We start from the raw sequence: 27,749 nt of genomic DNA on the forward strand, positions 1-27,749 counted from the left end.
GAGAAGAAATCTCAACTGTCAATGTTGTAATAATGGGTCGAACAAAGGTAGGGCTACTTTCCACATTAGAAGTGAAACGGGCTCCTAATTCCTTTACTGGTATTTACCTTTTGTTTTCTGGAATGCTCTCCAACAGCCTTTGAAGAAAATCCTGAAATAAGAAGAAAGCAAACTATTAAAGCTATCTACCAGTAAATAACTGCCCAACTGTTCTAGCACCCAGGCACCAACTGCTCAATGTACCTAGGGTCCAATCACAACGTAACAGAACTGCCCCCTAACTTTCCCATGCTCTCCCTCATGTTGAAGTCTTTCCTCAGTCTATACTGAGCAACCTCAACTCCACGAGGCTCATAACTAACATGCAACACACTGCAGTGCTCCAGAAAGAGGAAAAGATCAACAGGACAAAAACAGGCTGAGAGACGAAGACAGCCCTAGTCTGGAACTCCTGGTCGCTTCTCTTCTACTATGTTCATGCAGTCACAGGATATCTAAGGGGTTTGTGTGGGAATGCCGTGTTATGACTTACAACTCTCTGCAAGCCATTTTCTTCTAGTGTGGAAGACCTCAATTAAAGAGCAAAGTAGAATAAATAACTACCCTGTTCGTATTACCAAGTTACCATGTTACCAAGGGCCTTGCCCTGCCCTTCTTTCCTGCCTTCTGAACTACTAAGAAATCCCAAATGCCACATAATGTTATGTACAAATGCTTTTGTAAAGCTCTCTATGATAAAATAACTCTGTCAAGAATAACCACAATATCATAGACCTAAAAGTTCAAATAGGAATTCTCATTTGTATTTAATTTATGCTTTTTTTGTGGCTACCTTTTCAGTTCATTTAATTCTGAAATCCTGACTGGGTTTTAACTAGTGTTGTCAGATACAGGACATTCAGTTAAACTGGGAGGATAAATACACTAAAAATAATTGTTCATTTGAAGGTAAGACTTAATTAAGTTTTTTGTTTTTTCCCTTTTATTTGCCAAGTATAAATCCCACGATCAGCTTCTCATCGGATGGGTTGGATGACACACAGGGAGCAGGAGGGCAAGCACAAAGTGCAACACTGTTGCTATTTAAGGACATTAAACAACAAATAGGATCCATTATTGGAGGGTTGTTTGCTTATTTTAACTTTTTTGCTTTTTTTAAAGCATAGACTTTTTTGCTATGTTAATGCTACATGATATTCTTTTAATGCAGTATCGAATACAATTTTTTTGTTTTTGTTTTTCTAAGCCTATAAAGCACTTTTGTCTTTGAGATAATGTCTCACTATGCAACCCATGCTGATTCTCCAGACTCAGCCTCCTAATGGCTGGCACTGCATGTAGATGTGAGCCACAACACCTGGCTGTCCTTGAAGATTTAATGAAGGGAAAATAAACTTTGAAGACAGGCGCAGTGGCACATGCCTGTAATCCTAGTACTCAGGAGGCTAAAGGCAGGAAGATCAGTTGGAGCTTGAGGTCAGCTATGTGAATCCATTTGTTTGTTTGTTTTTAAAGTATAGTTCACACATGAAATTCACAAAAATAAATACATTTAAAAAATTAAAAGGTGGTCTTTTGGGTCAAAGTCCACATGACCACACACTATCAGAGCAGGGTAAGGAACAGCATTGGACCTTTGCAACACAGCAGATGTGAGTGCAGAAGAGCAGTGTGCATGGCAAGATGTTCCCTTTCTATCATCACACTGAGTCCGGCCATCAGTGGTGAGCAAAGCCAGAGGCATACGGGCAGGCCATCTTTCCAGAGGCAAAGGGTGCTCAATAAAAGAATGACTAGAATCCCTGACACAGACAACTAAGTAGAGGAGAGACTTATGCTGGTTGGCTCATGATTGACAAGGCCTGCTATGACACAGTAGCTGAAGAGGCTCCCACAGAGATGGTGGCCTGTCCTCAAGGTTCAGAGGAGGAGGCAGGGCTGGGGCTAGAATAGCTATGCTGTGCAGGGCCCTGAGTCCTCAGACTTCCACAACTTCTCAAAACACTGCTGCCACACTCAGAAACCAAGAGTTCAAACAAAAACCTGGGAACAGATGCAGAGAAATGGTGGTTGGAGGTGGCAGCCCCCCAGATTGTTTACTGCCTCACAAATGTACCCACTGTAGTTCCTGAGCGGTGCACTACAAAAGTCGCTGGGCCACAGCAACAGGCTCCTCCTTCCCTCTCCGGCCTCAGCCACCACAGTAAAATGTCCCACAGGAGCTGTACAAAATGGCGACACCACAACATCTCCTTCCCAAGAGCTGTCTAGAGCGGGGCATCTCTTCCTGTCTCAGCAGGAGCTGCCCCTCAAGAGCTGTCCACTGTGCAGCACCTTTCCTGCCTCAGCCTCAGTCAAACACCACCGGGAGAGCTGTCCAGCAGTAGCTGTCTGCAGTAGCAGGACATTCTCTACTGCACCCCACCCCCACCCTCCAGAAATGGAGCCTCAGCAAAAGTCGGCTGCAGTCGGAAAGACTTCACATCCTAAGCCATGGGCCCGATGCAGGGGTGAGGGTGTAGGTGTTGGGGGTGGGGGTGGGGGGGATTGGGGTTAAAAAAAATAACAGCCACCAACCCCTGAACAGGAAATCCCCCAATCTCTGAGATTCCCAAGCTCAGGACTTGAAATCCCACCAATCCTTCGTCTGGAAATCTATCCTGAAAAGCTCTGCTCCCTCAGAAATCCTATATAAGCCCCGCCCTTTGTCCAGTTCCCTGTTGTCTGTTCCTGGGAGCAGACAGCAGCCAACCCTGGATTTGTCACTTCACACTCTGGACCCTCCAATAAATCTCTTTCATGAGATTTCCTGCCTGGTGTGACTCTCTTGTTGGAAGAAGCCAAGAAAAAGAGAAGCAATGAAGAGAAGGAAAGAGAAGGAGCAGAGATGAGGCTCCTGAGATCCTCAGCTCAGTGGGGGATCCCCTCCCCTGGGACCTGCAACACCTCTGCTGAGGAGACTTCCTCTCTGAGCTGTGTTTCCTGGCCTCCCTTGGGGCACTGGCCCACTTCGGAGCTGTAAGGTTCCTGGGCTCCCGTATCTTAGGATTCCCTTCCACTGGGACACCTCAAGCAGGCCTGTATGGTTCCTGGGCCCCTGAGTTCCAGGATACCCTCCCGTCCCAGCAGAAAAACTTACACCTACAGTGGACATACAGACAAACCTGCCAAGGGAACAGTGCTAGTGTTTAGAATGTGATGAATTGTTTTTCCCTTGAGGTTATTTTGTAGGGGTGAGGGTGGTACATTTGTGCATGTGGAGACCAGGAGTTAGCCCTGGGTGTCATTCCTCAATTGGACCTGGACCTCTCACTTGGCTAGGCTGGCTGGTCAGCAATCTCCCAGAATCCGTCTCCTCCCCCTGAGTGCTGGGATCACAAGACGTGCCATTATGTCTGCTTTCATACAAGGGTTCTGGGGACAAACCTGGGCTTTCATGCTTGTCCATCAAGCACTTTGTGCCCACTGAGCCTTGGCTTGAGGGTCTAAAAGTCACTATTTCCCTAATTTAAAAAGCACCAGGACTAAGGAAACAGGTCAGTCATAGAGGTTCATCTATTATTTCAAACATTTTGCGAAATGTTGCATTAGATATTTATTATGATGTAACAGATCTCTTTGTAAATCACTATATTAGTGGATTACTACTTATTGACCAGACTTAAGTCTTAAAAATCCAAGAACTATAATTGTATAATTATAACTCTAATTATAACTTCTTACTAATTTCACCCCATTATGTCTGTGGAGTACCTACAAACTTATCTCCTATTTTCCTAGTAATTTATGCTCAATTATGTGGAGGAAGATGACAGTAACTTAATAGCAAGGGGGAAGAATTTAATTGCTTGAGAAGCAGGAAATTCAGAGTTAACCTTAATTCTACCCTTTCACATTTTCAAGTTACAACTTGCTTCACAGCCCCTCCCCTTTTGATAGGATTGTAAGCACAAGAATCTGGAATTCTGGGTAGATACAGGGTAGTGGAGAAGGTCCCTGTGAAAAACCTCTTCCTTCTCTTTTTTATTTTAAGAATAGTGTCCTGCCTCCTAGTAGGTTGCCATTCTGGAGGACTCCAAGGTAGACTGGAGGCAGCTCAGCAGGTAGCCAGAGGCTGCAACCAGTGCCTAAGATCACACAGACAGAACACGAGGGGCATCTCTAAGATGGGAGCTGCCCCTGGGAACTGCAATGTGTTTTCTACTTTGTCCTGTTGTCCACCCATTTGAGATACTTGTTTCTTTTTTTTTTTTTTTTTCTTTTTTTCGGAGCTGGGGACCGAACCCAGGACCTTGCGCTTGCTAGGCAAGCGCTCTACCACTGAGCTAAATCCCCAACCCCGAGATACTTGTTTCTTATCTGAAGTCTCCAAACATCTGTGACCAGAGCTGGCCCAGTTGGTACCTTTTACTCCCTTTAGAGACACACACCTGACCTTGTGGGCTGCCACTGCCCTGTGTGGACTTGTGAGAGCAGTCCCTCAACTCACTGCCTGCTAAAGCAGAAACAAATATGCCCCCGGGAAGCTGCTTTCCCTCACCGGCTCCTCTGCTCCCTTCTGAGCTTTGAGGAGGAAGTTAGACATTATAATTGGACAAGTCCCAATGGGACTAAGACGTGAGCCTGCAGGGGGAAGGTCACTGTGATCCTGGAAACAGGACAAGAGGGCTGGCAGACTAATAATACTGAATCCTGGGCAGCAGGGGTTCAGAGGGGAAGGGACACAGGCTGAGCTGAGAGTAAGTAGGTAGCAGGGTAAATGAAAACAACCTTCACAGTTCGTGTGTACATTGTTTTACTAATATAAAAAAAGCAAAAAGCATGCCCAATAGCCTCCAAATAAGGGCAGGGGATGGCCTCCTGGCGTAAGGGAAGGGACAAGTGATCCTGTCAGTTCCTGGTTGGCATGCTGCACCTCCCCGGATCTCAGGCCTAGAAGCTGAGAAATGGTGAACTGCTCAGACCCCACAAATTCTCAAGTATCTAGACATTTGCAAGGAGATGGGAATTCACTATTCCTTTTTTTTTTTCCTCTAGCCATGAAGGCCTGGAGCATTTGCTGGAGAGATAGACAGATGTGAGAATTAAGCCACTGAGGACAACTGAAGCCATCTTCCTCTGAGGAACAACTGAAAGCCTGCATGGACACCGGTCATGAGGGGCAGTTCCCTCATTCCAGGAGTAGGGAGTCAAGCTCTTCCAATGAACACTATGCACTACGGCTGCACCCACCCCACCCATCCATAATACCCACCTGCAGACCAGAGAGGGGTCGGGGAGCAAGCCTAAAGTGAGTCGGAAGCAGAGATGATGGTTCCGCACACCTGAGAACCAATAAAAGGTCAGGGCGGGGTTCTCCATGCTGAGACTGAGGCAGCAGTGAAAAGGAGCACCACCCGAGTGAAGAGAGGAGCAGAGGCGGCTAACAGACACAGAATGCAGTCCTGAGAAAAACATATCCCAAGGAGCGGGGGGACAACACTCTACAAAAAAAGTAAAAATAAAAAATAAAACAAATAAAAAATGAGAGCAAAAATTCAGCTAAAGATGGCAAAAGGAGCAAGAGAAGAGAGAAGGGACTCTGATTCCGGGACAGAAACATAAGGACCAGCAACACAGTTCAGGAGCATGAACACTTAGGACATTGCGTCAAGGGCTGGGGGTGTGATGGGTTGGCTGGGCACTTGCTTTTCATGCACCAATAACCAGGTGTGGAGATGCATGCCTGAGATTCCAGCCCTTATGAGGTGGAGGAGTTTGAGGCCAGCCTGGGCTATCTGAGACTGTCTCAAAAGAAAAAGAAAAACAAACAAAAAGGGCTATTTAATAATAAAGAGATGCTAGAGAGAAAAACAGGCTATGAAGATGGGAAAGAGGAAAGCAATTGTCTAAGAATATGTGCACCGCAGACAAAGAAGAAGTAACGGGGTGGCTGCACCCTGACACTCAGAATCTTAAGGAAAATGTGGCCAAATGTGCAGTCAAGGCCAAGCATGGCCATGCAGGCCTGTATTTTCAGAACTGAGGAGGCTGAGGCAGGAGGATCCCAAATTCAAAGCTAGCCTGAGCTAACAGCAAGATCCTTCTTTCAAAACACAAAACAAAGCATACTTAAGACTATAGACTCTAAGACTAAAAATAAAAAGTACAGTGTTTTCCAGGAAGAAGGAATAATGCAGAATCATGCACACAAGGGCCAGTGAGATGGCTCAGCAGTGAAGAAGCTTGCTGCCAAGCCTCAGGACCTGGGCTTAATACCTACAACCCACATGGTGGAAAGAGAGAAGAGACTCCACAGCAGTCCTCTGAATTCCACATTTGTACCAGATCACACCCAAACACTCTCTCTCTCTCTCTCTCTCTCTCTCTCTCTCTCTCTCTCTCTCTCTGTGTGTGTGTGTGTGTGTGTGTGTGTGTGTGTGTGTGATAACCAATCCTGTGAAAGAATCATGCATACCCACTCATTTGTGGTTAAATCTCTGAGTTCAAAATAAAGATCTCTGGGACTGGAGAGATGGCTGTGGTGAAAAGTATTGACTGTTCTTTCAGAGGATGCAGGTTTAAGTCCCAGCACCCACATGGCTGTTCACAACTATCTGTAACTCCAGTTCCAGATGACCTGACATCCTTACACAGACATATATGCATGCAAAACAGCAGTACACATAACACAAAAATGAATAAACTAAAAGAAAAGATAAAGATTTCTTCTGAGATCTAAGTGCTATAAACAGGAAAAGCAGGCAGCTTTCAAAGTCTCAGAGTGGCGATCAGTGCTAGAAGGCAGCTGAGCAATGTCTAGCAAGTTCCAAGGAATGAATACGTGGCCCAGGAAAATGTAAACGTAGCTATTTGTGACACAGACAAGAGGCATGCATTTCTAAACAGTAAGAACTCAGAAACCACACAGCCTGGGAAGCTGCCACTTGAACATCAGTTTGATAATGAAATTGAGCCAACAAAGAACTGAATCTAGAAGCATGATTAAGTGGTGGTGAATACTAAAATCCTTTATGCTGCCAAAGCAAACTTTAATGATGTAACAGTAACAACTAAAAATGAGAGAATTGGGGACATAACAGAAGCATAGAATTGCCTATTCTGTCTTTAAAAAAGCAAACAAACAAAACAAAGAACCATTGCTTCTGTTTTTGGCTTTTGAGACAGGTCTCATTCCATCCTTGGTTAGCCTGGAACTTGCTTCGTACCCTGGCTAGATTGAAACTTAGGGAACCATACCCATGCACCTCCCCTTCGCCAGGTTCAAGCATGAGGAGAAATCACACTTGGAATCAGGGAGCCATTATTTGTAGCAATGCTTCTTACCAGAATCCTCTAGCAAAAGTTCTGCCTCGTGATATTATAGACTCACTGTAGTTTCCCCCCCTCACTAAACTTGGGTAAATGAAGTCTTAGAAGTGCATAGAGGCCAGGTGTGGTGGTGAATACTTGTAATCCCAGCTCTTAGGAGGCAGAGTCTTAGAGACTGGCAAGGCTAACCTGAGCTGTATAATAAAACCTATCTCAAAACAGCAAAGTAAAATAAAATAATAACAAGGAAAAGCAGAAAGCAACAAAAGTTGACAAAGATGGACACAGGGAAATGAGTGAGAATGTAGTTACATGACTCTGAAGAACAGTGTGGGGGTTCCAGAAGTTCTGATCAAAGAATCAGCTCTACCATGCAGGAAAGCCATCCTGGTGGGCAAAGGCAGCTGAGCACAGGGACCTGGGTTCAGTTCTCAAGCATCCATGTCACCAGCCCATGTAGAACGTTCCACAGATATATGCTTGTTGCCGGGTGTGGGGCTTAACCCCATGTGGCAGTGTGCATATGCTTGGCCCAGGGAGTGGCACTATTAGGAGGTATGGCCTTGTTGGAGTAGGTGTGGCCTTTTTGGAGGAAGTGTGTCATTTTGGGCTTGGACTTTAAGACCCTCCTGCTAGCTCCCTGGAAGCCAGTCTTCTCCTGTTTGCCTTTGGAACAAAAGAACTCCTAGGTCCTCCTACACCATCCCTGCCTCGAGGCTTCCCACTATGATGATAATGGACTGAACCTCTGAACCTGTAAGCCAGCCCCCCTGAATGTTGTCCTTTATAAGTGTTGCCTTGGTCATGTTGTCTGTTCACAGCAGTAAAACCCTAACTAAGACACCCCGCCAAGTTGGACTTTGCTGTGGTAAGTTTTATTTTATATATAGTTCACCATAGAATTTGAGCAAAAAATAAATTTTCAAAAGGCAGCAGGCTCTGAACTGGCTCAGTAGTAGGCAGCAGCACTTGATGCTAAGTCTGATGACCCAAGTTCAATCTTGAGAGAGCATGCTGTTCTCTGACCCAAACATCCCTCCCTCCTCCCTCCCTCCTCTCTCTCTCTCTCTCTCTCTCTCTCTCTCTCTCTCTCACTCTCACACACACACACACACACACACACACACACACACACTGAAAGAATGATATTCAATAGAATGAAACAGCAAAACCACTTGGGTCAAGGGCTTTGTTGCCATTTGGGGGCATTATTTGTTTTGGGGTGTGTGTGTGTCTGTGTGTCTGTGTCTGTGTGTGTGTCTGTCTGTGTGTGTGTGTCTGTGTGTCTGTGTGTGTGTCTGTGTGTCTCTGTGTGTGTGTCTGTCTGTGTGTGTCTGTGTGTGTGTCTGTGTGTGTGTGTCTGTGTGTGTGTCTGTGTGTGTCTGTGTGTGTGTCTGTGTGTGTGTCTGTGTGTGTCTGTGTGTGTGTGTCTGTGTGTGTGTGTGTGTGTGTGTGTGTCTGTGTGTGTGTGTGTGTGTGTGTGTGTGTGTGTGTGTGTGTGTGTGTGTGTGTCTGTGTGTGTGTCTGTGTGTGTGTCTGTCTGTGTGTGTGTGTCTGTGTGTCTGTGTGTGTGTCTGTGTGTGTCTGTGTGTGTGTCTGTCTGTGTGTGTGTCTGTGTGTGTGTCTGTCTGTGTGTGTGTCTGTGTGTGTGTGTGTGTGTGTGTGTCTGTGTGTGTGTCTGTCTGTGTGTGTGTGTGTGTGGTGCTTCTTAGTGTGTATATGTGTGTGTATGTCTGTCTGTGTGTGTGTCTATGTGTGTGTGTGTCTGTGTGTGTCTGTCTGTGTGTGTGTGTGTGTGTCTGTGTGTGTGTCTGTATGTGTGTGTGTGCGTGTGTGTGTGTGTGTGTGTCTGTGTGTGTGTGTGTGTGTGTGTGTCTGTGTGTGTGTGTATGTGTGTGTGTCTGTGTGTGTGTGTCTGTATGTGTTGTCTGTGTATGTGCGCGCACGTGTGTGTGTGTGTGAGTGTGAGTGTGTGTTAAATGCACATGTGTCTAAGTGAGCATGTCTCTGTGTGTGGAGCCCTTGTGTTTGCTGTCCTTTTTTAACACTACCATCTTTGCTCTCTGGAGGTACCTGGGTCTTATCTTCCTCTGCTGAACTTGTGCTAGTAGGCCCCAGTGATTTTTCCTGTCTCTGTGCCCCCTCAGTGCTGTGTTACTGGTGTGTGTGAGACCCAAGATTGCTGTGTGGTACTGAGAGTTGAGTCTAGTTTCCTTGCTTTCTTTTTTTCTTGCTAGCCAAGGTGACTCGGCGGTTTCAGCCTTGGAAGGAGGCAGGTTTGCCCTGATGACTGCAGCAGGAGTGTTTGGTTTTATAGTCACAGAATGCAACTGTGTATGGTGAACAGCTTGAAGTTACAGCTTGAAGTTACAGCTTGAAGTTCCTACACTACCAGGAGCTCACACTCCCCAAACCCAGATCCTTCACAGCCGCATCGCTAGCCCCCTCTTCCTCCCAGGAAATGTAACAGTAAGTTCTCTGCCTGCTGGTGCTGACATAATCTAACCCCAGCATGCTGCAGCCCTCTTAGTCATTCTGTGAGTTTACCAGGATCCCATGCATTACCTGGGAAAGAATCAACTGCCCATGAAACAGGTGCACAAATTTTCTTAAAAATGGAAAATAATTTTCCTCTCCAAGTGTTCTGGCTAGGAATCGAAGAAGGAAGTAGCCCTGGGAGAAGACAGACAGACAGACAACAAAACGGCATCAGGGGTCATCACAATTGCTTACAGAGTCTACTGAGAGGCACTGGTGTACCCAGAATGTGCTGCCTTCTCTGGCCCCGATGCCTTTAATATTCTGACCAGGAAGGCTGGGCTTGGTGGTGTAGGGTGGACTTCAGGGCAGCAACAACTTTGTTAGCATCAGAATTGCCTCTGCTTGGACCCTGCAAGGGAGGAGAGGCCCAGAGCCTTCACACTGGGTCCAGTTCCCCCAGGTCCAGGGGTTCCTTCTATTCTAGTCTCTATTCATCTGGAGGAGGAAACTGGCTTCCTCAGGCTAGGTCCTTCTGAAAATAGCCTTGCTTAGAGGGCTTTAGTGTTATTCACCTGTGGGTACTTGGTCGAGGCCCACTGAGAGCCCTTACAGAGGTGGAGCCCCTTTTCTTTGCCTCAGCGTGTTACTCACGGTGTTCTGCTGTATGCCACAGGAGTGCTGTCCTACAACTGATGGCTGCAGTCATCAGACACACTTACCTTTAAGTAATGAACCTGCATGAAGCCCTTCTCTGGATTGAGTCCATTCTTGACAACAGATGCACCTGAAGCGCTCACGTGACCAGTCTTCTCTTTGTTAGGTCTGAAACACACAGCGCCACTGTCTAAGAGCAGTGCACTCATAGCCCACTGGACCACTACCTTTCTTCTCTTAGTTTCAGACTTGTGCAGCTGCACCTCAGCTCAACAGTTCCAGGTATAATTGAAAACAGTTTACATTACAAACTCACACACTCAGCATGAAGGATTTATACTCAGTCTGGCAACCCGAGGTTGGCTATTGGCAATATTTTATAGTACCTTATCCAAGATGAAAGCCTGCCAGGCCCTCCAGGAATCTTAAGCTCCAATATGAATTATTTATCACTGTAAACACCCTCTTGGTGAGGAAACTGAGCTGGGAGACACACTGGCAGATGCAGCTCACTTGGGAAAATTATGAGTGTGTGTGTGTGTGTGTGTGTGTGTGTTGTGTGTTAATTGTAAGGAGTCCAGTCTCACAGACTACACTTAATAATTAAGACTCCTTTAGGATACATTTGCATGCTAAACCCACCTGAGAAGCACAAAAACAAGCACAGGAAAGGTTCTAGGAGCTCTTGTTTTGGGGACAGGGAGGGCATTAGTGGTCACACACTCATTTCATAAATGAGTCTGCATGCAGGCTGTATGCTTTGCTGTGGGTTTGTTGTGACCAGTGATTAAACCACTGCCTCATTATCCAGCAGGGTGCTTTCCACCATGTCCTTAACTTTCCTAAAATGTTGGAAGAACCGTGTTAATGCCAGGCAGTGGGAGAATGATAAAGGGTCAACATAGAAAGCTGGGGCTCCATTTGTAAAGGCAGGACAGCAGAGTGCCACACACGGGGCTGTGGGGTCTGAGCAGGATGGTTTATATCCACTGTTCTTCTGCGGTTGTTGCGATAGCTCTCACTGCGTTGGCTCTGGCTGGCCTCCCTCCCTCCTGAAGCCTGCTCAGGGGACGCGTCACCCACCCACCTCCCCTTTCTCTTTCTGTCTTTTACTCACTACAGGGTTGCAGAGGCTCTTGAACCTTTGGTGTAGTAACTAGTAAGGTGGGAGTAATTGTGTGCAAACCCCTCAACAAGGGCCATGAGTATAACAACTGCTTCTTCTACTAAGATATTTTAATTGCTTTACATAAAGAATAGTAACTTTTAGTGGAATATCCTGGAACATAGTTCTAGCCGACAGGAGGCTCTGAACTAGCAGGTGCCTGAAGCAAAGGCAGTAAGAATGAGCAGTCATGGGAACTGACTCCATCCTGAACTTACGTGAACACACTCTTGAGTCACCCGTTCCTTTTGTCTTCACAAGTCCACTGACACACATTAGCTCAGGCCTCTGCTCTCAAGCCCTCTCAAGCCCAGATGACTATTTGAATGGAAAGCCACAATAGCTTTGCCAGGGAAATCCCATCACCCATAGTCTTACATAGGAAAGAACAGCTTCTCAAGGTCTAGCTTCCCAGCCCCAGTGATAAGGAACTCACTACAAGGTTCTTATGCTTCTGTGCTCAGAACTGAGACTACTAAAGGGGGGAGACAGTGATGCAAATCTTTGTTCATTGGCTGGCTTCCAGCTCCAGTTCCCAATGACACCTTTAATGGCTGTTTTTCCCTTTGCCTAGAAATGACCTTCCATAAAACACCCCTCTCACAATTTATTCTTCCCTCCTCACCAAATGAACAATTATTTAAAAAGATCCTTTATTTTGACAGTATCCCTAGTAGGGATTCAAGTTCTCAGAGAGTCCTGTTAAAGTGGACATAGAGCTAAAGCAAGCAAGACACAGGCAAGCTCTGCGAGACTCAGAAGGAGGAGGCGTTCACGAGGAAAGACACTCCAGCCTTAGAGACATGAGCTCTGTCACCTGTCACGGTGCCAGCTCCATGCAGACACAGCACAGAAAAAGCCTGCCCCTCACAGTCACACAGAGGAAGCTCTCACACCCACCAAGAGCACCTTCTGCTTCTGGAATCCCAGAACCCAGCAACACTGACCTCCAGCTACAGACAGGAAGAGCAGACACCTTACAGAGGGTGAAAGAGGCTAAACAGAAGATTTCTGAGATGTCTCTAAGTGAACTAATAGCACAACTCCCTGGAGTAATCTGGCAAAGATGTGTGCATTTTACTGCATGTGTTTTCTTTCAATTTAAAACGTTAAGGAAAAGCTGAACATTCTAGTGAATGTCTGAAGTCCCAGTATCTTAGAGGCTAGAGCAGGAAGAGACAATGTGAGGCTAGGCAGAGCTACAAAGTGAGATTCTGTCTCAACAGAATCCAATCAGATAAATGAAATCCTAAAAAGGAAACTTTTTAAAAAGTTAATAAAATATATGCAAATAAAACAGCACCCACTGTTCCCTCAGATTAGGGGACACACGTGTAGAAAGGTGTTTGCAATGTTTGTGCCACAAACACAAGAGGAGATCAATGGCGGGAAGGAGGGGACTAAGGGTAGGGTAGGGGGGGCAGGCAGGGGGAAGGGTTTGAAGAAGCTTTTGCTTCTCTTACTACTATACTTCTACCCACTTACCCTCAACCTATAGATGACAGAGGAAGCTGCAGCAGCCACCTTGCAACCATAAGGCAGCAAGTCAGTGTATCCAGAGAATAGAAGGAATAAATCAAAGTAAACCTTCTCTTTGGCATAGATTGAGCCCCATATTAGCCCAAACTGCCTGCTTGCCTTCTGGCTGCTTCTTGTGTAAGAGACACATACACCACATGTTGAGGTCAGCTTTCCTTTACAGTCTATTATCCATACCCAGATTCACATATGATAGGTGGAAAGCTGGAGCAGCGCTAACAGCGACATGGCTGGGGTAAAGACCAGGGCGCCTGCATCACACACCCCTCCAACCTCTTCAGCACCCCCTCCCTTACAAGAATCTGATGAAGAAAAGGTTGTGAGGATGCCCACTAAGAGCTGAAGAATAGGGATAGGTAGAGAATAAGTCAAAGCCGGCCGGTGGCCAGTCAGATCCTGGGCACAGACTGCATGTACTCCAGGGCTTCCTGGAGAAACAGGCCCTTACTTGGCTCTGCAACATCCTCAGGACAGAGCCAGAGACCCCTCGCTTTCCTCCTTAGTAGCTTTGTTCTTCATTGCAAAGTCTATGATAAAGTTCATATAACTAAAACCACTGCATAAAAGCAAAGTGTTAGTCGTGCTGCAGCTAGCTGACTCCAGTTTATCTATCCCTTGCCTGGCATGCTTGGAATGTGGGTGATCGAGTTACCAAGGTCTTCTGGGTTCAGATGCTCTTGGTTTCTGTTGTACCTGGCACCAAATGCAGCAGCCGAGGTGAACTTGACCTTCCTTGACGCTGCCCTGCCTCTTTCGTACACTCACAGAAGCCACCTGAATATTTCCTGAGCGATGGCTATATCTACCCGTAAGGATTCTGTTTGGAAAGGGGAGCCTTAAGAGAGGTCTGGTCCAGCTCAGCTATGATCAAGGGTGAAATTAAGAGAATAGCCTCTGAGAGGTGCTTAGTAAGTCAGGTGTCTGGTTCTGTCTGTCCTGCCCAGCTCACACAGATCATCTGCCACCTTGTGCCTCTTGTGCTTGTGGACGCCAGTTGCCAACTGCCACTGTAAGCTCTGGAGCAGAGCTTCATTTACACCCTAACGATGAGCAAGTGAAACTCTAAGTAGAAATTGGCTTCTAGGTACCGTCTGAAGCCCATAGGCACCTTGAAGACTAACAGGCAAAGTGCATGCTGGCTAAACACTTGGCTGTGAACACTGCCTGTGCCACAGGCAGCCGCATGAAGCAGAGTTCCGTCATCAGCAAGATTAGAAGATGGCGGCTGCTGACTGCTCAGTGCAAGCATGGCTGAACCCTAGTACCAACACAAGTGCCAGGTGGAAAGTGGAGCTGGGGAGCACACTGGGCAGACTGGCCAGAATGAGGAGATCCTGCCTCTGCATAAGGTGCAGAGAGGCCAGAGAAGGCACTTCAGAGGTATGCAAGTAGACAAGTGCTAGTATATATAGCAGTACAGTAGACACTTGTTAATATGCCAACACAGTGCACACTGTACATACACATGAACACAGCGGCCAAGGGGACAGCAACGGTGTCCTTGGCACTCACTGGACTGCAGTACCCGGGAGAGCTGAGCCAGAGTTCCTGCCGGACTTTAGTAAGCACTATACGAAGCTACTCCTGTCATGAGGAGTGTGTCTGATCCACACCAAGAGAGTACCAGAGAATCCTCAGACAGGCCAATCTTGGAAAGGCATGGCTGCCATCATGCAGGTAAGACGCTGTTGCTGGAATAGGCTGCAGAGTGGGGACACAAGATACTTCCTAACATTTAAAATTCTTCCAAAAAATAAAAGTAGGGCTGGCAAGACTGTTCAGTTGGCAAAGTACTTGGCTTGCAGGCATGAGGATTTGAGTTCAAGTCTCAGAACTCTCACTGAAGGGGAAAATCCAAGCATGGTGATGCTTGCTTACAATCTCAGAGCTGGGGACACAGAGAAGGGAGGATCCCTGTGTTCCTCAGTCAGTGAACTAGTCAACCTGGCAAGCTTCAGGCCACCGAAGAGACTCTTGTCTTAAAAACAAAACCCAACACACACGCACGTGCACACACACACACACACACACACACACACACACACACACACACACACACACCACCGCACACACATGTAGCCGTAAGTCTTTGTGGCCTCTGTCTTTAAGCTGTCCCTGATACCTCATCATCACACAGAAAAGAAGCAGTGAAATCCCAGTGCTGCTGAAAGCTGTAGGAAGCTGCACCTGCCCTTGACCCCTACGCCCTGGCACTGTGGGCAGAACTGCCGGACGGAGAGCTGAGTAAGGCAGCAGATGCAGAGGGTCAGACGCAAGGACGGGCTATCTGGTCTTTGCAACACCTTTGTGCATAAAATGGGCAAAAGGAACAAAGACTTGCAGCCAGCTTAGCACTTGCAGCATCAATAAAGTGAGCAGGACAAAAGCTGAGGACACTTTAACTAATATCGTAGGAGACTGTAAGCCTGTCAGATAGATTCAACTGTGAGTCTGCTGGGAGGAGTTCCCTGGCAGGACCATTTGCCTGCATTAGAGCAGCCAGTGGGGTATCACTCCAGTGCTGCTGACAAGGGCAATTGCTAAGATGATCTGGGGCAGCAGGAGGTGTGTTCAGAGGATCATGATCAACACATGAAGGAGAGGTCATCTGCTAAACGAGGCAAGGAAGAACAGCTGGCAGAATGGTGCAAACTCAAAGGTGCAAACACATTTTGATAAGCTGAGTAGAAAGCAAAAGAGTGAAACTTTAAAGAGGAGCAATTGTCAGGTGCCACGCATATTTACTCCCAGCACTGGGGAGGTTGAAGCAGGTGGATCTGTGGGTGAGCGGCCAGCCTGGTCCATGGAGTGAGTTCCAGGCCAGTCAGGGCTCTATTGAGAGACCCCGACTCAAACAAATTAATAAATTAAAAAGCAGCAAGCAGCCATCATCACAAACCCAAAATACCACATGGCTCAGAATGGCAACAAATCTGAAATTTCCTCCAAGAAACAAAGCCCCAAACAGATAAAAAACAAGGGGGAGAGGAGAGGAGAGAGAGGAGAGAGGAGAGAGAGGAGAGAGAAAGAGAGAGAGAGAGAGAGAGAGAGAGAGAGAGGTCTGTCTAAGTAGGATCTCTCTCTCTCTTCTCTCTCTCTCTCTCTCTCTCTCTCTCTCTCTCTCTCAGTAAACAATAACAAAAGTTTTAAATTAAAAAAAATCAGTGGAGACAGAAAATATAAAAATGGAAGACCATGTTTGCCCAGCATGGACAAAAGGCAAATGAAGCAACTCCCAGCTTCATTCTGTGAGGAGAGATGGTGGAAACAGGGCTTCAACTCCAGCAGCACACACTTCCCTCCGCTTGAGGAAGGGGCAGGAAGGCCCCAGCCTGACTCAGGGAAGAGCAGATGGCCTGTAGGTGGGGGCAGCAGAGCAGCATCTCTGCGTGTGTGAGGGATCATAGGCAGGAGTGTGGGGCAGTCCTGGTTTTTAGCTAGACACACAGGATGAGTGGCTGGGAGCTCAGCGAGAGCTCTCAGTCTTGTAGGCAACTGCGCCCTACTATGATCTACATCTTGTGCTGTCCATGAACATCGAGTGTTAAGATCCTTGCCACAGTACTGCCGGGAAGAGCAAACACCAGGAACTACTCAAACACCCAGAGACTGTAACATGCTCAGTGCTAGTAGAGGAACATACTGTAGTCTTGCGCACACACACACACACACACACACACACACACACACACACACACACACACACACACACAGCTTTTCAAAAGGGCCTTTGAGCAGTAACAATGCAAAGTAGCCAGGATTACATTCAGAGGGGAATGAGGAAGACACACTGCTTTTTCATACACGAGTGACAACTCTCACACCAACGACCTCTGTGATATGTTGAGCACCCAACACTAGAAATGGTTTCTGGGTGTCATCCAGGCCCAAAGGTGCCCAGGGCCTCTGGCCCTAATTTCGTTTTCTATCTCTTCCTCAAACAGTCCCTGGCTAACTCAACTGGTATCCAGGGTTGTTATGCATGTGTCATGGATGTTGGGCATGGTGGCTCATACCTGTAATACCATCACAAGAGAAACTGAGGCAAGAGGACTACTGCACATCTGAGGTCACCCTGGGCTACAGAATGAGTTCTAAGACACCCGGACAACACAGTGAAATCCTGTCTCAAAACCAAGACCAGGAGCTGGAGAGGCGGCAGCAGTGAAGAGCGCTTGTGCATCGTGAGGCCTGGAGCTCGGATCCCAGCAATCACACAGCTGTAACCCCCAGCTCTGAGGGGAGCTGAGACAGGAAGATTCCTGGCGCATGGCTGAGAAAACCAGAAACATGAGCTCAAGGTGTAGGGAAAGATTCTACCACAGAGGAACATGTGGAGAGTGATAGAGGATGACAGTGGCCTCTACCCATGCACCTGCACCACACCACACAATAGGTAGGGAGGGAGGGAGGAAAGGAGGGGAGGAAGGAAGGACACCAACCTTAAAACAAAAGGCACATCCAGTAACCAGCACCTAACTCTAGACCATGCTTTAACACTCCATACCGACACTCCAGACCACTGACAATCCTTTTCAGTACCTCACACTTTGAGATCATTAGTCTATGTATCTCTGCAGATTTGCTTAGACAACTCAGGGAAGTGAACTCACAAGCATGTAGGCTTTTATGGTTTCTTTCCTAAGGTACACTGCATTAAAGGTTCATGTGACGTGCTCTAGCAGGTGACATGCCTCATTCTTACTGTAAACTGATGATCCATTTCATGGGTCTACCACATTCTGTATCTAAGTCTCCAGGAGGACATTCGGTTGCTTCAGTGTTGGCGAGTTACTGATGAGCATAGGGGAGAGTCTTCAGGCAGCAAGGCTGGAATTTTGAAAATGGACAGGTCTTGGTCAGAGACCAGCATGCTTAGGGAGTGTTGGTTCCTATTCTCATTTTTGTGTTTTTATCTCTCTTCGCACAGCTGCCTGGAAGCTATGTGTCATTGGCTGTTTTATTGGTCCTAAAGGGATATGCCAAAACTCCAGCCCAGATACGAGGAAATAGAGACACATGGACACCTTATGGGGCCTGAGCAGCTCAGCTCCCCGTATCTTAGCCAACTAAAGCACTACTAACTCCAAGACAAGAATTCTCAGTGCAACCAATGTGGATGTCCTTGACCCTATAGGTGCTCTGCATGCTTGTTTTCTGCAAGCAAAGCCTCCCTTGAGCATTCTACAGTTTGAGCCTATGAATCCATTCTTCCAGTTGGCCAATGACGCAGAGACTTGTGTACCCACTGGTTATGTAGCACCCCACCCTCTGTGCTTTCCTGAGATAGTCCTGCCTGCACTGAGCCCAACCTACCTCACTTCACTATAAAACACGCTTCAGACTCCAGAATACCCAGGGAGAGGAGTCTCTGGGCGTGTCTGGGGGAAGACCCGCCCACTGTGGGGGTGGGGGTGCCGGGCCTGTAAATGCAGAAGGAAGCTAAGCAGCAGAGGTCATCAGGTTCTGACTCCTGGTTGTGGAGAGAAGGAAAGCAGCTGCTCCTGGTTCCGCCATTTTTGACTGTCCTGCCACGACGGGCTGTACTCGTGTTCTGAGCTAGAACAGACACATTCTACATAGAGTTGCCTTTGTCAAGAGTAATTTACCACCAGGAAAGGAAAGTATAACAGCTGCCAGAAACATCTGTGTACATGTTTTTGTGTATAAAGCAGACGTCTCATCTCCTCAATTTATAGCCAGGGCGGAACTGAGGGCTGTACCCCCTTAGGAGCTCCTTAGGAGCTGCTCTGTCCTCTTCATGATGGCTGGCTCCAATCCTTCAAACCCTCACAAATACTTGCTACCCTCTCTTTCTTCTGTAGGAGTCTTAGTGGACGTGGGATGATATTGTCTTGTAACACTGACTTGCATTTCTCTGATGGCTTAATAATTACAGTGAGCACCTTCTGTGTAATTTGTCAGTTATGTCCTCTTTGGAGAGAGATGCGGTCTTGCCGTTCTTGCATTTTTCAGTTAGGCTGTTTTTATCACCATCACTACTACTACTACTGAGCTGTATGTTTTCATCCTCTTATCAAGTATGCACTGTGTCAATATTGTCTCCTCCTCCTCTGCTTGGCAGTGCTGGGAACTGAGCCAGGGCCCTCTGCATATGAGGCATCTCTACCACTAAGTTACAGCCCAGCCCTAGGTTCTTCTAGCTTTCCTGATGGAGTCCTTTGAAACACAGGCTTTTACTCTTAGTTTAATTTACTAGTTTTCCTCCTTTTGATTGCTTTTATGTCAGGTATCTTATTTACACATCTGTATTTCCTGTTAATTTTGCAGCTCTTGTGCTTCCTTTTGTGTTTGCTATGAATGGCAGGTGGACAGGCGCTGCCAGGGCACTGCTTCCTGAAAACACTGGTGTTTCCTCCAAACAATACTCTGAGCACGCTTGTCAAGTGCCAGTCAACCACACCCAAGGACCCCGCACTCTCCATGTCTGCTCTCTCTGCAGCACCACAGCCCTGACTACTGCAGTTGGTACACAGTTTTGAAACTCAGAAGCATTAAGTTCTCCAACTCCACTGTCCCTTTCAAGGTTGCTCTGGTCCTAAGGGTGCCTTGCATTTCCACATGAATTTTAAGACAAGCTTGTTTATGTTTACAAGCAGAGAGCTGAGATTTTGGGAAGAACATGCTGGGTCCACAGGTCATGGAAGCATACGTGTTCTGCATCATAAGATGAGGCATTTCCATACATTCTGGCCTTTCGTTTCTTCCATAGTACATTGCAGTTACTGGTTCACATGTGCTGAATTTCTTTTTTTCAAATTTAATCCTAAATATGCTTCTTTGACATTATTATAAATGAATTTTTCCTACCTCATCTTCAAACTGCTCATAACTAATGTACAGAAACAACCAAGTTTTATACCTTCACTTACAGCCTCCTCCTGTACTAAATCTGCTCATTTGCTCTAATACTTTTTGGGGGAGTCCCTTAAGATTTCCTCTGCAGAAGATGACAGTCATGTAAAACACTGACTTTTACTTCTCCCTTTCAATCTGAATGCCTCTTCTCCCAAGTCTGTGCCCCATTACCCTATGGAAGCTTCAACACATTGGTGACCCCAAGTCCAGCCCTCCTCTAATCTCTTTCCCTGACTCAGTCCAAAGACTGAGGGGGCGAAGGGGCTGTCACACGAGATTCTAGCATGTGGCAGCTATCTTCTGCCATGTCTTTGCGGTAGTCTGGTAGAATACTTGCACAATTTCTGTTAGCCATTTCTGGATCAAAATTACCGACCAAAATACTGACTAGATGGTCTGAAATGGGGCACAAGGAGTAAGCATGTACTTCGTGAAACAAAGTCGGCCTAGGAGTTCATGAGAAAGTTCTGATTGGATAAGAAGTATTCTGAATGGCTGAGAATTTGTAAGCATGCAATGTGTGTCATATGCATGGTATGACATCAGCAATCAATCAGCAGCCAGGTGTGCAAGATTCTCAAGATAAGTCAATAGAGAATAAATCACTGCAGATTGATGTGATATGAATGGCTTTTTGGGAAATATTTCATGGACTAACAGTGTTTTATTGGATAAGCTATACAAAGCTATATATACACATAACATTCATTTTCTGAATATTCATAAGGAAACACTTGCTTATCTTGCCTTAAGGTATTTGACTATCATGAACTTCTTTAATTTAATATTTTACTTTTTGTGATTATGAAATAACTATATCATTCTTCCCTTCTCCTTCTTCCCTCCACAGCTTCCCTTTCCCTGTTCTCTTTCAAACTCAGGGCCCCTTTTTCTTTGAGGTGGTTCCTAATACTTTGTACTTGAGGGGAGAAGAACTATGGGTAGATAGCTAAGCAGTGACTCTGGACTGCCTTACTTCCTGATGGTTTCTATAGCAAAAGAAATTCTAGATAAATATTACTGAAAAAAATAAAACACACATGTAGCTGTGTGCAGTGGCGTGCACAGCTCTAGCCTTCCTTCATAAATCTTAGTGAAGAGTAACCAGGGAATGACCACCCCAAAATGAAGATACAGGACTGAGTTAAATTATGCTAGACATGTCTGATATCTTTGCTGTTTAAGAATGCAGTAGAGCGAGAGACTGCCTCCCACAGGAAACCAGAGTAGGCAGCTGGGAGACAGAGCTTGTCTCTGGAATGGGAAAGGACAGAGGTTGTTCCTGGGGAGGTGAAGGCCAAACATATTTTAGAGGGTAGTTGGCCAGCTAGTACATGAGGTCCACATACAGCAAACTAGGTATGGCAAGAGGGAGGAAGGCCTGAGACTGTAGTGATAGGGCAGGAATCCTAAGACACAGGTGCAAACACCGTCAGAATGGCTAAAGCTTGGGTCAGAGTCTTAGGCAAGAGCTCTCAAAGGCCTCAGAGGCAGGGACTGTTTTCTTCTCAGGAGCCTGGTAAGATTAGTGGTAGAGACCAGAGAGCCTCATGGAGCCCTAGTGGAGGGACCACCAGAGTGACCCTCTTGAGAAGTTAGATCAGCATGGACTCTGGGAAGGTAGGGGTTCCCATGAGTTTCAGAAATGTTGCCGATTCCATATTTTTATCTCAGGCCATTAGTGTGAACATCTTTGTTCAAAATTCAGATACCCAATTTAAATGCTGCCATTTTAATTTTGTAACCAGGCATTCTTGCACTTAAAAGGCAAATGTTCTCTGAAGTCTTAGGAAATTTTACTTTTTGACATTAAACCAGTTCTGGTCGCCTGGAAGCAAAGGAGGGACTTCTGGACTCAGGACAGAAAAAATGCAGGACCAGGACCCCCATGCATCCCCAGAGGCAGAAGACACATGTGACAACATACATGAGCATACATGATGACATCTAGTATACACTGAGTATAAGTCAGACCACAAGAACTGCCATTGTTTGTCTCACACCAACCACAGTGACTCCCAAGGATCCCATTATGCTATGTGTTTTAAATGATTTAAATGCATTTCCCCCTCACATTGACCTCTAATGTAGAAACTGGACAGTGCTATTGATCCGCCATGTGACTGTAGACAGAATCTTAGCGTAATAGCACTCCTCAAGGTTACAAGGCAAGACAAGACTCATGCCCAGGAAATCTGGCATCCTGCCCCTTCTGAAAACCCTATGCCACCATACTGGGTTGAAACTCGAAGACTTGTCAAGCTCTACAGCAGAGCTTAGGCCTTCATTCTCAGTTGACATCATCCAGATGAGGCAGGATTAGCCACATTCTAGCCAAGGATGGCTAGAGGCAGCTGGTACCTTTCATCCTCTTCAAAGTTCTAACAAACATCATGAAGCCTGGGATTCAGCCAGTCCCTTTAAAGACTCATTCACTACGTGAGATCAGGAAAAGCATTACACTGCATTACTGAAGCCTTCTTTGAAGTTGGGTTGGCATTTCTGTGTGTTCAGAACAGTGATAAGTTAGAGACTCACTCGACAAGAGCCACAGGCCAATGTAGCGCTGAGCTCAGCCGTCATTCCTGAAATGTCCACCTAATCCCATCTGGCCTCTAGACTCTGTCTCTTTGATCCTGTGTGATCCCAAAGGCTGGGTAATCTCCCCCGAACTCTACTTCATTATGTCATTCCTGGAACTTGAAATATCTTGGCACTATGGGAATTGTCCCAGGGAATGTGTGACTTTGGCGTTTGAAGAGCCATCGCTTAGTCTGCCTTCACCTGGCCACCGTCAACCTCCCAGATCCTGTAGCTATCCTGTCTCTCTAGCAAGCCTGTTCTTTTAGAAATGGCCATCCCACACTTGGAATCCCCCTCCCTGCATCCTTTAGCATTCTGAGTGCTTCCTGTCCCACCATCCCAGGTCAGCTTGTACACACTCAACCCATGCATGGTTCTTAGAGACCCTTCTCAGCCTTCCAGGAAAGAGAGCTCAGTTCCCACAACTCTTGAGGATAGTCTAGCACTCACTTATTCACTTGTACTATGTAATCAACCCATCAAATAGGTTACAAAGGCCCTAGGGACAGAGATCATATCTATAACATTCATTTCTTCAACCTATATGGAGCACCCACTCACTCAGTTCCTATGCACTGATGAAAGAAACATAGCCAGACACAGTCCTGTGCTGCCAAAGGCTGATGGGTCATTAGAGAAAGATGAAGGGCATAGACAGCTTCACCTTTGAAGGTCAGAAATGAAACACTGTCCATTCATATGGCTCAGCCTCAGTAAAAAGATCATCAAATAACATGTAAGATTTGGAAAAAGTCATAGAACGGGTAGAGCGGGGAGACACAGTTTATCTGAGAATAGAGATTGAGACTTCTTTGGAAGGCAAGAGTATTTGTGCTGAGTCATAATGATGTGGAAAAATGCAGCAAGGAAAGGGCACTCTGAATACAGGCAAAGTGGACAGTGACACGGAGGTAAGACAGGACAGTTGGCTAGACAGATGGCCAGAGCCGGGAGTAGAATTGTGAGCCTCTTGGTGTGTATGCTGAAGCATCCAGTGCATGAGAACAGGACTGTATTTGGAAAATATAACCCTTTAAGGTGGTCAGAGAACAGCCATCAGTATGAGTCCTAGTCAGAGATTTGAACTTAGAAATGCCAAGTACATGCACATGCAGACAAAACATTGTAAGAACACAGCCAAGAGGTGGCCGTCTACACTCTAAGGAAAGGAGCTTTGAGAGAAACAGACCTGTCGATACTAGCAGTTTAGAATTCTGGCTGCTACTGTAAAAAAGCAACTCTCTGTGGCTGAGGTCACTGCACCTTGGGTGACTCACTGTTGTCTGTGACTCACACAGAGTGGTCTGTGAGATACCCGAGTGGCCAGAGTGGGAAGACTGAGAACACAGGTGTCTTGTGCTGATGCCTTGTGGTCCTCACATGCAAGGAGCCTGGCGTTCTTCCTGGTGGTGAGAGGAAGCTTTCGGAGGATTTTAAGGAAGGAGATGGCATAGTCACGGAGCATTTTAAAGGGAGTGCTTCAGCAGCATAAGGCAAGGCAGATGATGGTCTGAAGGAAGAAGGTTTGCAGATCATGGGCAAGGCCCTACAATTGCACTCAGCGTGCAAAGGGAGGAGATGGGCAAGCAGAAGCAGGGGCACACAGATGAAAAGTTTCTAAACACAGATAGAGGACACAGGAGGAAAGGAGAGTCTACTGATGGAATAATTTTGTGGCAGAATGGGCAGTTGCAGGGGGTGGATGTCCCAGGAGGGGAGGGAAGTGGGGGAGGATGGAGCTCTCAGGAGATGAAGAAATGGGAGGAGGTTGGAACTCCCAGGAGAGGAGGGAAGGGGTGGGAGGATGGAGCTCCCAGGAGAGGAGGGAAGGGGGGAGGAGAGTGTGGAGCGTCTAGGTTCCCACCCTGGAGGAGTGTGTGGATCTGAGTTCTGCCCTAACAGGTAAGCAGATGCATGGGATGGCATAGCCAGTGTGTGTGACTCAGAGTCAGGAAGTGACGTCAGTGGGTAGCTTAGCATTTATCTCTGAAGTAACAAACAGTGAGACAGATGGGTGTGCTGGCAATGAAGTCACGGGTCTCCAGCTCTGTGGGACTCTGTGGCTCTCAACCATCTTTGCCTGCCTCACCATGACACCATGACACCATGACTCCATGACTCCATGACTCCATGACTCCATGGCAAAGAATAGGCACTCATTTGCTTGAGCCTGTCCCCAGAAATACCTTGGGAAAGAAATGCACCTCTCTGACCATGACAGGCCCACTGTCCTTTGCTCTAATGGGAAAAGCCCACGGGAACCCCTGCTGCCTTCAGGGCGGCCATGTCTGAGTCTGCCGGGATCTCAGCTCCTTGTGTAGCTGCCCTTCTCTCACTTGTACTTTCTCTTCCATTTTTCCTTCCTGGGAATCCTTTCTAATAAGCATGACATAATCTAATTGGAGTCTTCATGTGAAGAAATCCCAAGACTGATTTTGGATAAAAATGACTCTGGAATACCCTGTAACTAACTGGGAATGTAGTCCCCCTAAGGAACATCAAATGTGGGGCCAGAAGCAGCTCTGATAAAAACGAAAAGGAGATTGGAGATGGGGCAGCAGCAGGAAGCTGAAGACAGAAGTCTCTGGGACTACCCAGTGGTGCCAGGGAAAGCTGAGGAATAAAGGAAGGGACGAATGCAAGGGTGGTTAAAGAATACGGTGCAACTAGGACAGGGGGCAAGTCTTCTCTATTCCCGAGAGGGCAGCATGCAGGCTCCAGACAGCTGGCTGCTTCTGACAGGGAAGGTGGGTGATTAGATGAGGGGGACAGTAATAAAGTGAGAAAGGGGAGCATATTTATCTGCTGAGGGCAAAGAAAAAGAGTGTTTATGTGGCTAGCTGAAGACAGAGGCAACAGAGCAAGGTTCTTGTGGAGGAGGCTCCAAACGGACTCACTTTGGGCAGGGGACCCGAAGCAATGTCTGCCCAAACAAACAAAACATGTCCGCACCTTTGATCATCTACAATCTTAGTCCTAGGAAGAATGCAGCATGTCTGAGGCAGCCTGAAGACAGCGGCAACTGAGAGAGCAGAGAAGGGAAAATGAAGCTGGCCTGGAGTCAGTGAGGAAGAAGCCGCTGCTGGGAAGAAGAGTATCTTATGGCTCAAGCCACATGCACCGTAGAGAAGGGCGGCCATCAGGAAGGCATATATCCACCTGAAGCAGCAGCTGGGGGCTCTTGAAGGGGGAAGCTTTTCTCAGGCTGGCTTGTGTCAATTTGCCAACTGATATGTCTATACACACCATGAGAAAACTGCCACATTCTTCAGAAATTAGAAATATCAATTTAAAGACAGATTTGAGAGGTGAAAACTTCCAGGAGAATGGAGGATTACATGAGAAGAGTTTTAATGAGAATGGTCTATGGCTTTAGGTTAGAAGCTGGGAACTGAGGCACCGTGCAAATTTGCAGATGGCTTGCACTTTAGCTCTGGACAGAATTACAATGTGCCTCACATCCCACTGTCAGGGATGATGCTTCTGTGGCCTCTGGGTCAGGCATCCATATGAAGGGAGACAGGATGTCTATATCTATCTAGCACTGTAGCAGCTGTGGAGGCTCAGAGACGGAGTTCCAACAGCCACTGCTTTCTTAGCTTGAGCATGACTTTAAGAATTAATCCCAAAATAAGCAGCAGAAATAAATCACAAACAATCAAACAACAACAAAACAAAATACAGAGGTTTCTTTGGACCATGCCTTGTAGCTTGTCCACCACTTGTGGCCTATCAGAAAACGTTAACTAAAAGCACTTGAGAAGATTCGTGATCCAGCTGTACTGACAGTTGAGGGACTGGGAGCCTTGCAGAAGTTCCCTACCATCTGGGTAGTGCTGTACTGCTGGAATGAAAAAAGTGGCAATTCTGTCCAGGGCTGACAGAAGGGTGAGAGTGTGAGAGAGCCACTGGTGTCTCTGCTAGGGCAAAGACTCTTAACAGCCGACACATACTATCATGGACTTAGCAATATGATCCCTAATATTTGTAACCCAGGGGTAAGTGACTGTGTTTCCAGAGCTGTGACCACCTTAGAGGCAGGAAGGAAGGTACAAGAAACTGTTGGATGGAGCCCAGATGAAATTCATGGCAAAGCCAGTTGAAGACTCATTGGATGAAATCAAACAGCAGTCTATGAGAGATGTACAGGATGAGATGCATGGTCCAACACTGGGAATATGGGGGTCCAGCAGCTGGCCATGTGGTACGGGCAGGCAATCCCAGCATTGTAGCATGGAGGTAGGAGGATCACAATGCAAGGACAGCCAGGGCAACTCAGACTCAAGATTCTTACTAATTATAGTTTTAAATGGTGGGAGTATAATATAGTGGCATACACACAGTTGCATGAGTGTATGTACATGCAGTAATGACAAAATAAAATCTCAAATTCTTGGTTTGTCTCGTCTTACTCTGTAATACTCTATTGTGCATAACCAGCAAAATGTCATTTTCTTTGATGAGATGATTGGTGTCACCCATATACAATCCTTCGACATTTGGCCTTCTAACTTGATTTTTTTTTTTTTTCAGTACAACTGCAGGCAGTGCCTTGACGGGGGGACACAGAGTGACAACAGTGATGTTGCACACACTTTGTCTCTAAGGCTCACGTGGCTCTCTGTCCATCTTTCAAGATGGTGGTGTAGCTTGACAAAAAAGGCACTATCTCTGATCACTGTGTTGTTTTAAAGGAGTTCTTTCTCAGGGTCATTTGCATATTAAGACACGATCTTAGAACAGATTTGTATACCCTTTCTTTTCTCCATGTCAGTAACTTGAGGTTCTCTAGACTTATTTTAGGGAGAACTCCAGGGGATAGGTCTAGGTTGAACCCAATCAAGTAATTCCTCTGCACTGCACATGCAACTGACAACTGTTCTCTGTATCTGTCTGCAAAGAGTCCTTTCAGATGTGCTGTTTTCAGTCAGCCTAAATTTAGGACAAAACAGTTTCTGAATGTTAAGACAAAGAAAAATAAATAAAAGCCATGAGAGCCTTCTAGTTCAAATATCTAAAATATTCCCAACACCTCTCACTGTGGAAAAGATGGCTGCCTGCAGGTGGTACAGAGGGCAGGGGCAGTGTGACTCATTTTAGAACTGGAGACATTTTGTCAAGATAGTGTGGGCACCCT

General features: G+C 46.5%; 1 protein-coding gene across 1 annotated transcript in view; it reads right to left on the reverse strand.

The window, feature by feature from the left end:
• Aopep (aminopeptidase O (putative)) overlaps positions 1–27,749 on the reverse strand; it is a 307,096-nt gene that overhangs the window by 97,352 nt on the left and 181,995 nt on the right. The window contains exons 8-10 of the mRNA XM_032884277.1: positions 10,512–10,614; positions 9,877–9,984; positions 108–151 (exon numbers count right to left, since the gene is read on the reverse strand). Of these exons, the coding sequence (XP_032740168.1) occupies positions 108–151; positions 9,877–9,984; positions 10,512–10,614 (255 nt within the window). The remainder of the gene's footprint in view (positions 1–107; positions 152–9,876; positions 9,985–10,511; positions 10,615–27,749) is intronic.

Source organism: Rattus rattus, chromosome 14, assembly GCF_011064425.1.
Source record: "Rattus rattus isolate New Zealand chromosome 14, Rrattus_CSIRO_v1, whole genome shotgun sequence".
Classification (NCBI taxonomy): domain Eukaryota; kingdom Metazoa; phylum Chordata; class Mammalia; order Rodentia; family Muridae; genus Rattus; species Rattus rattus.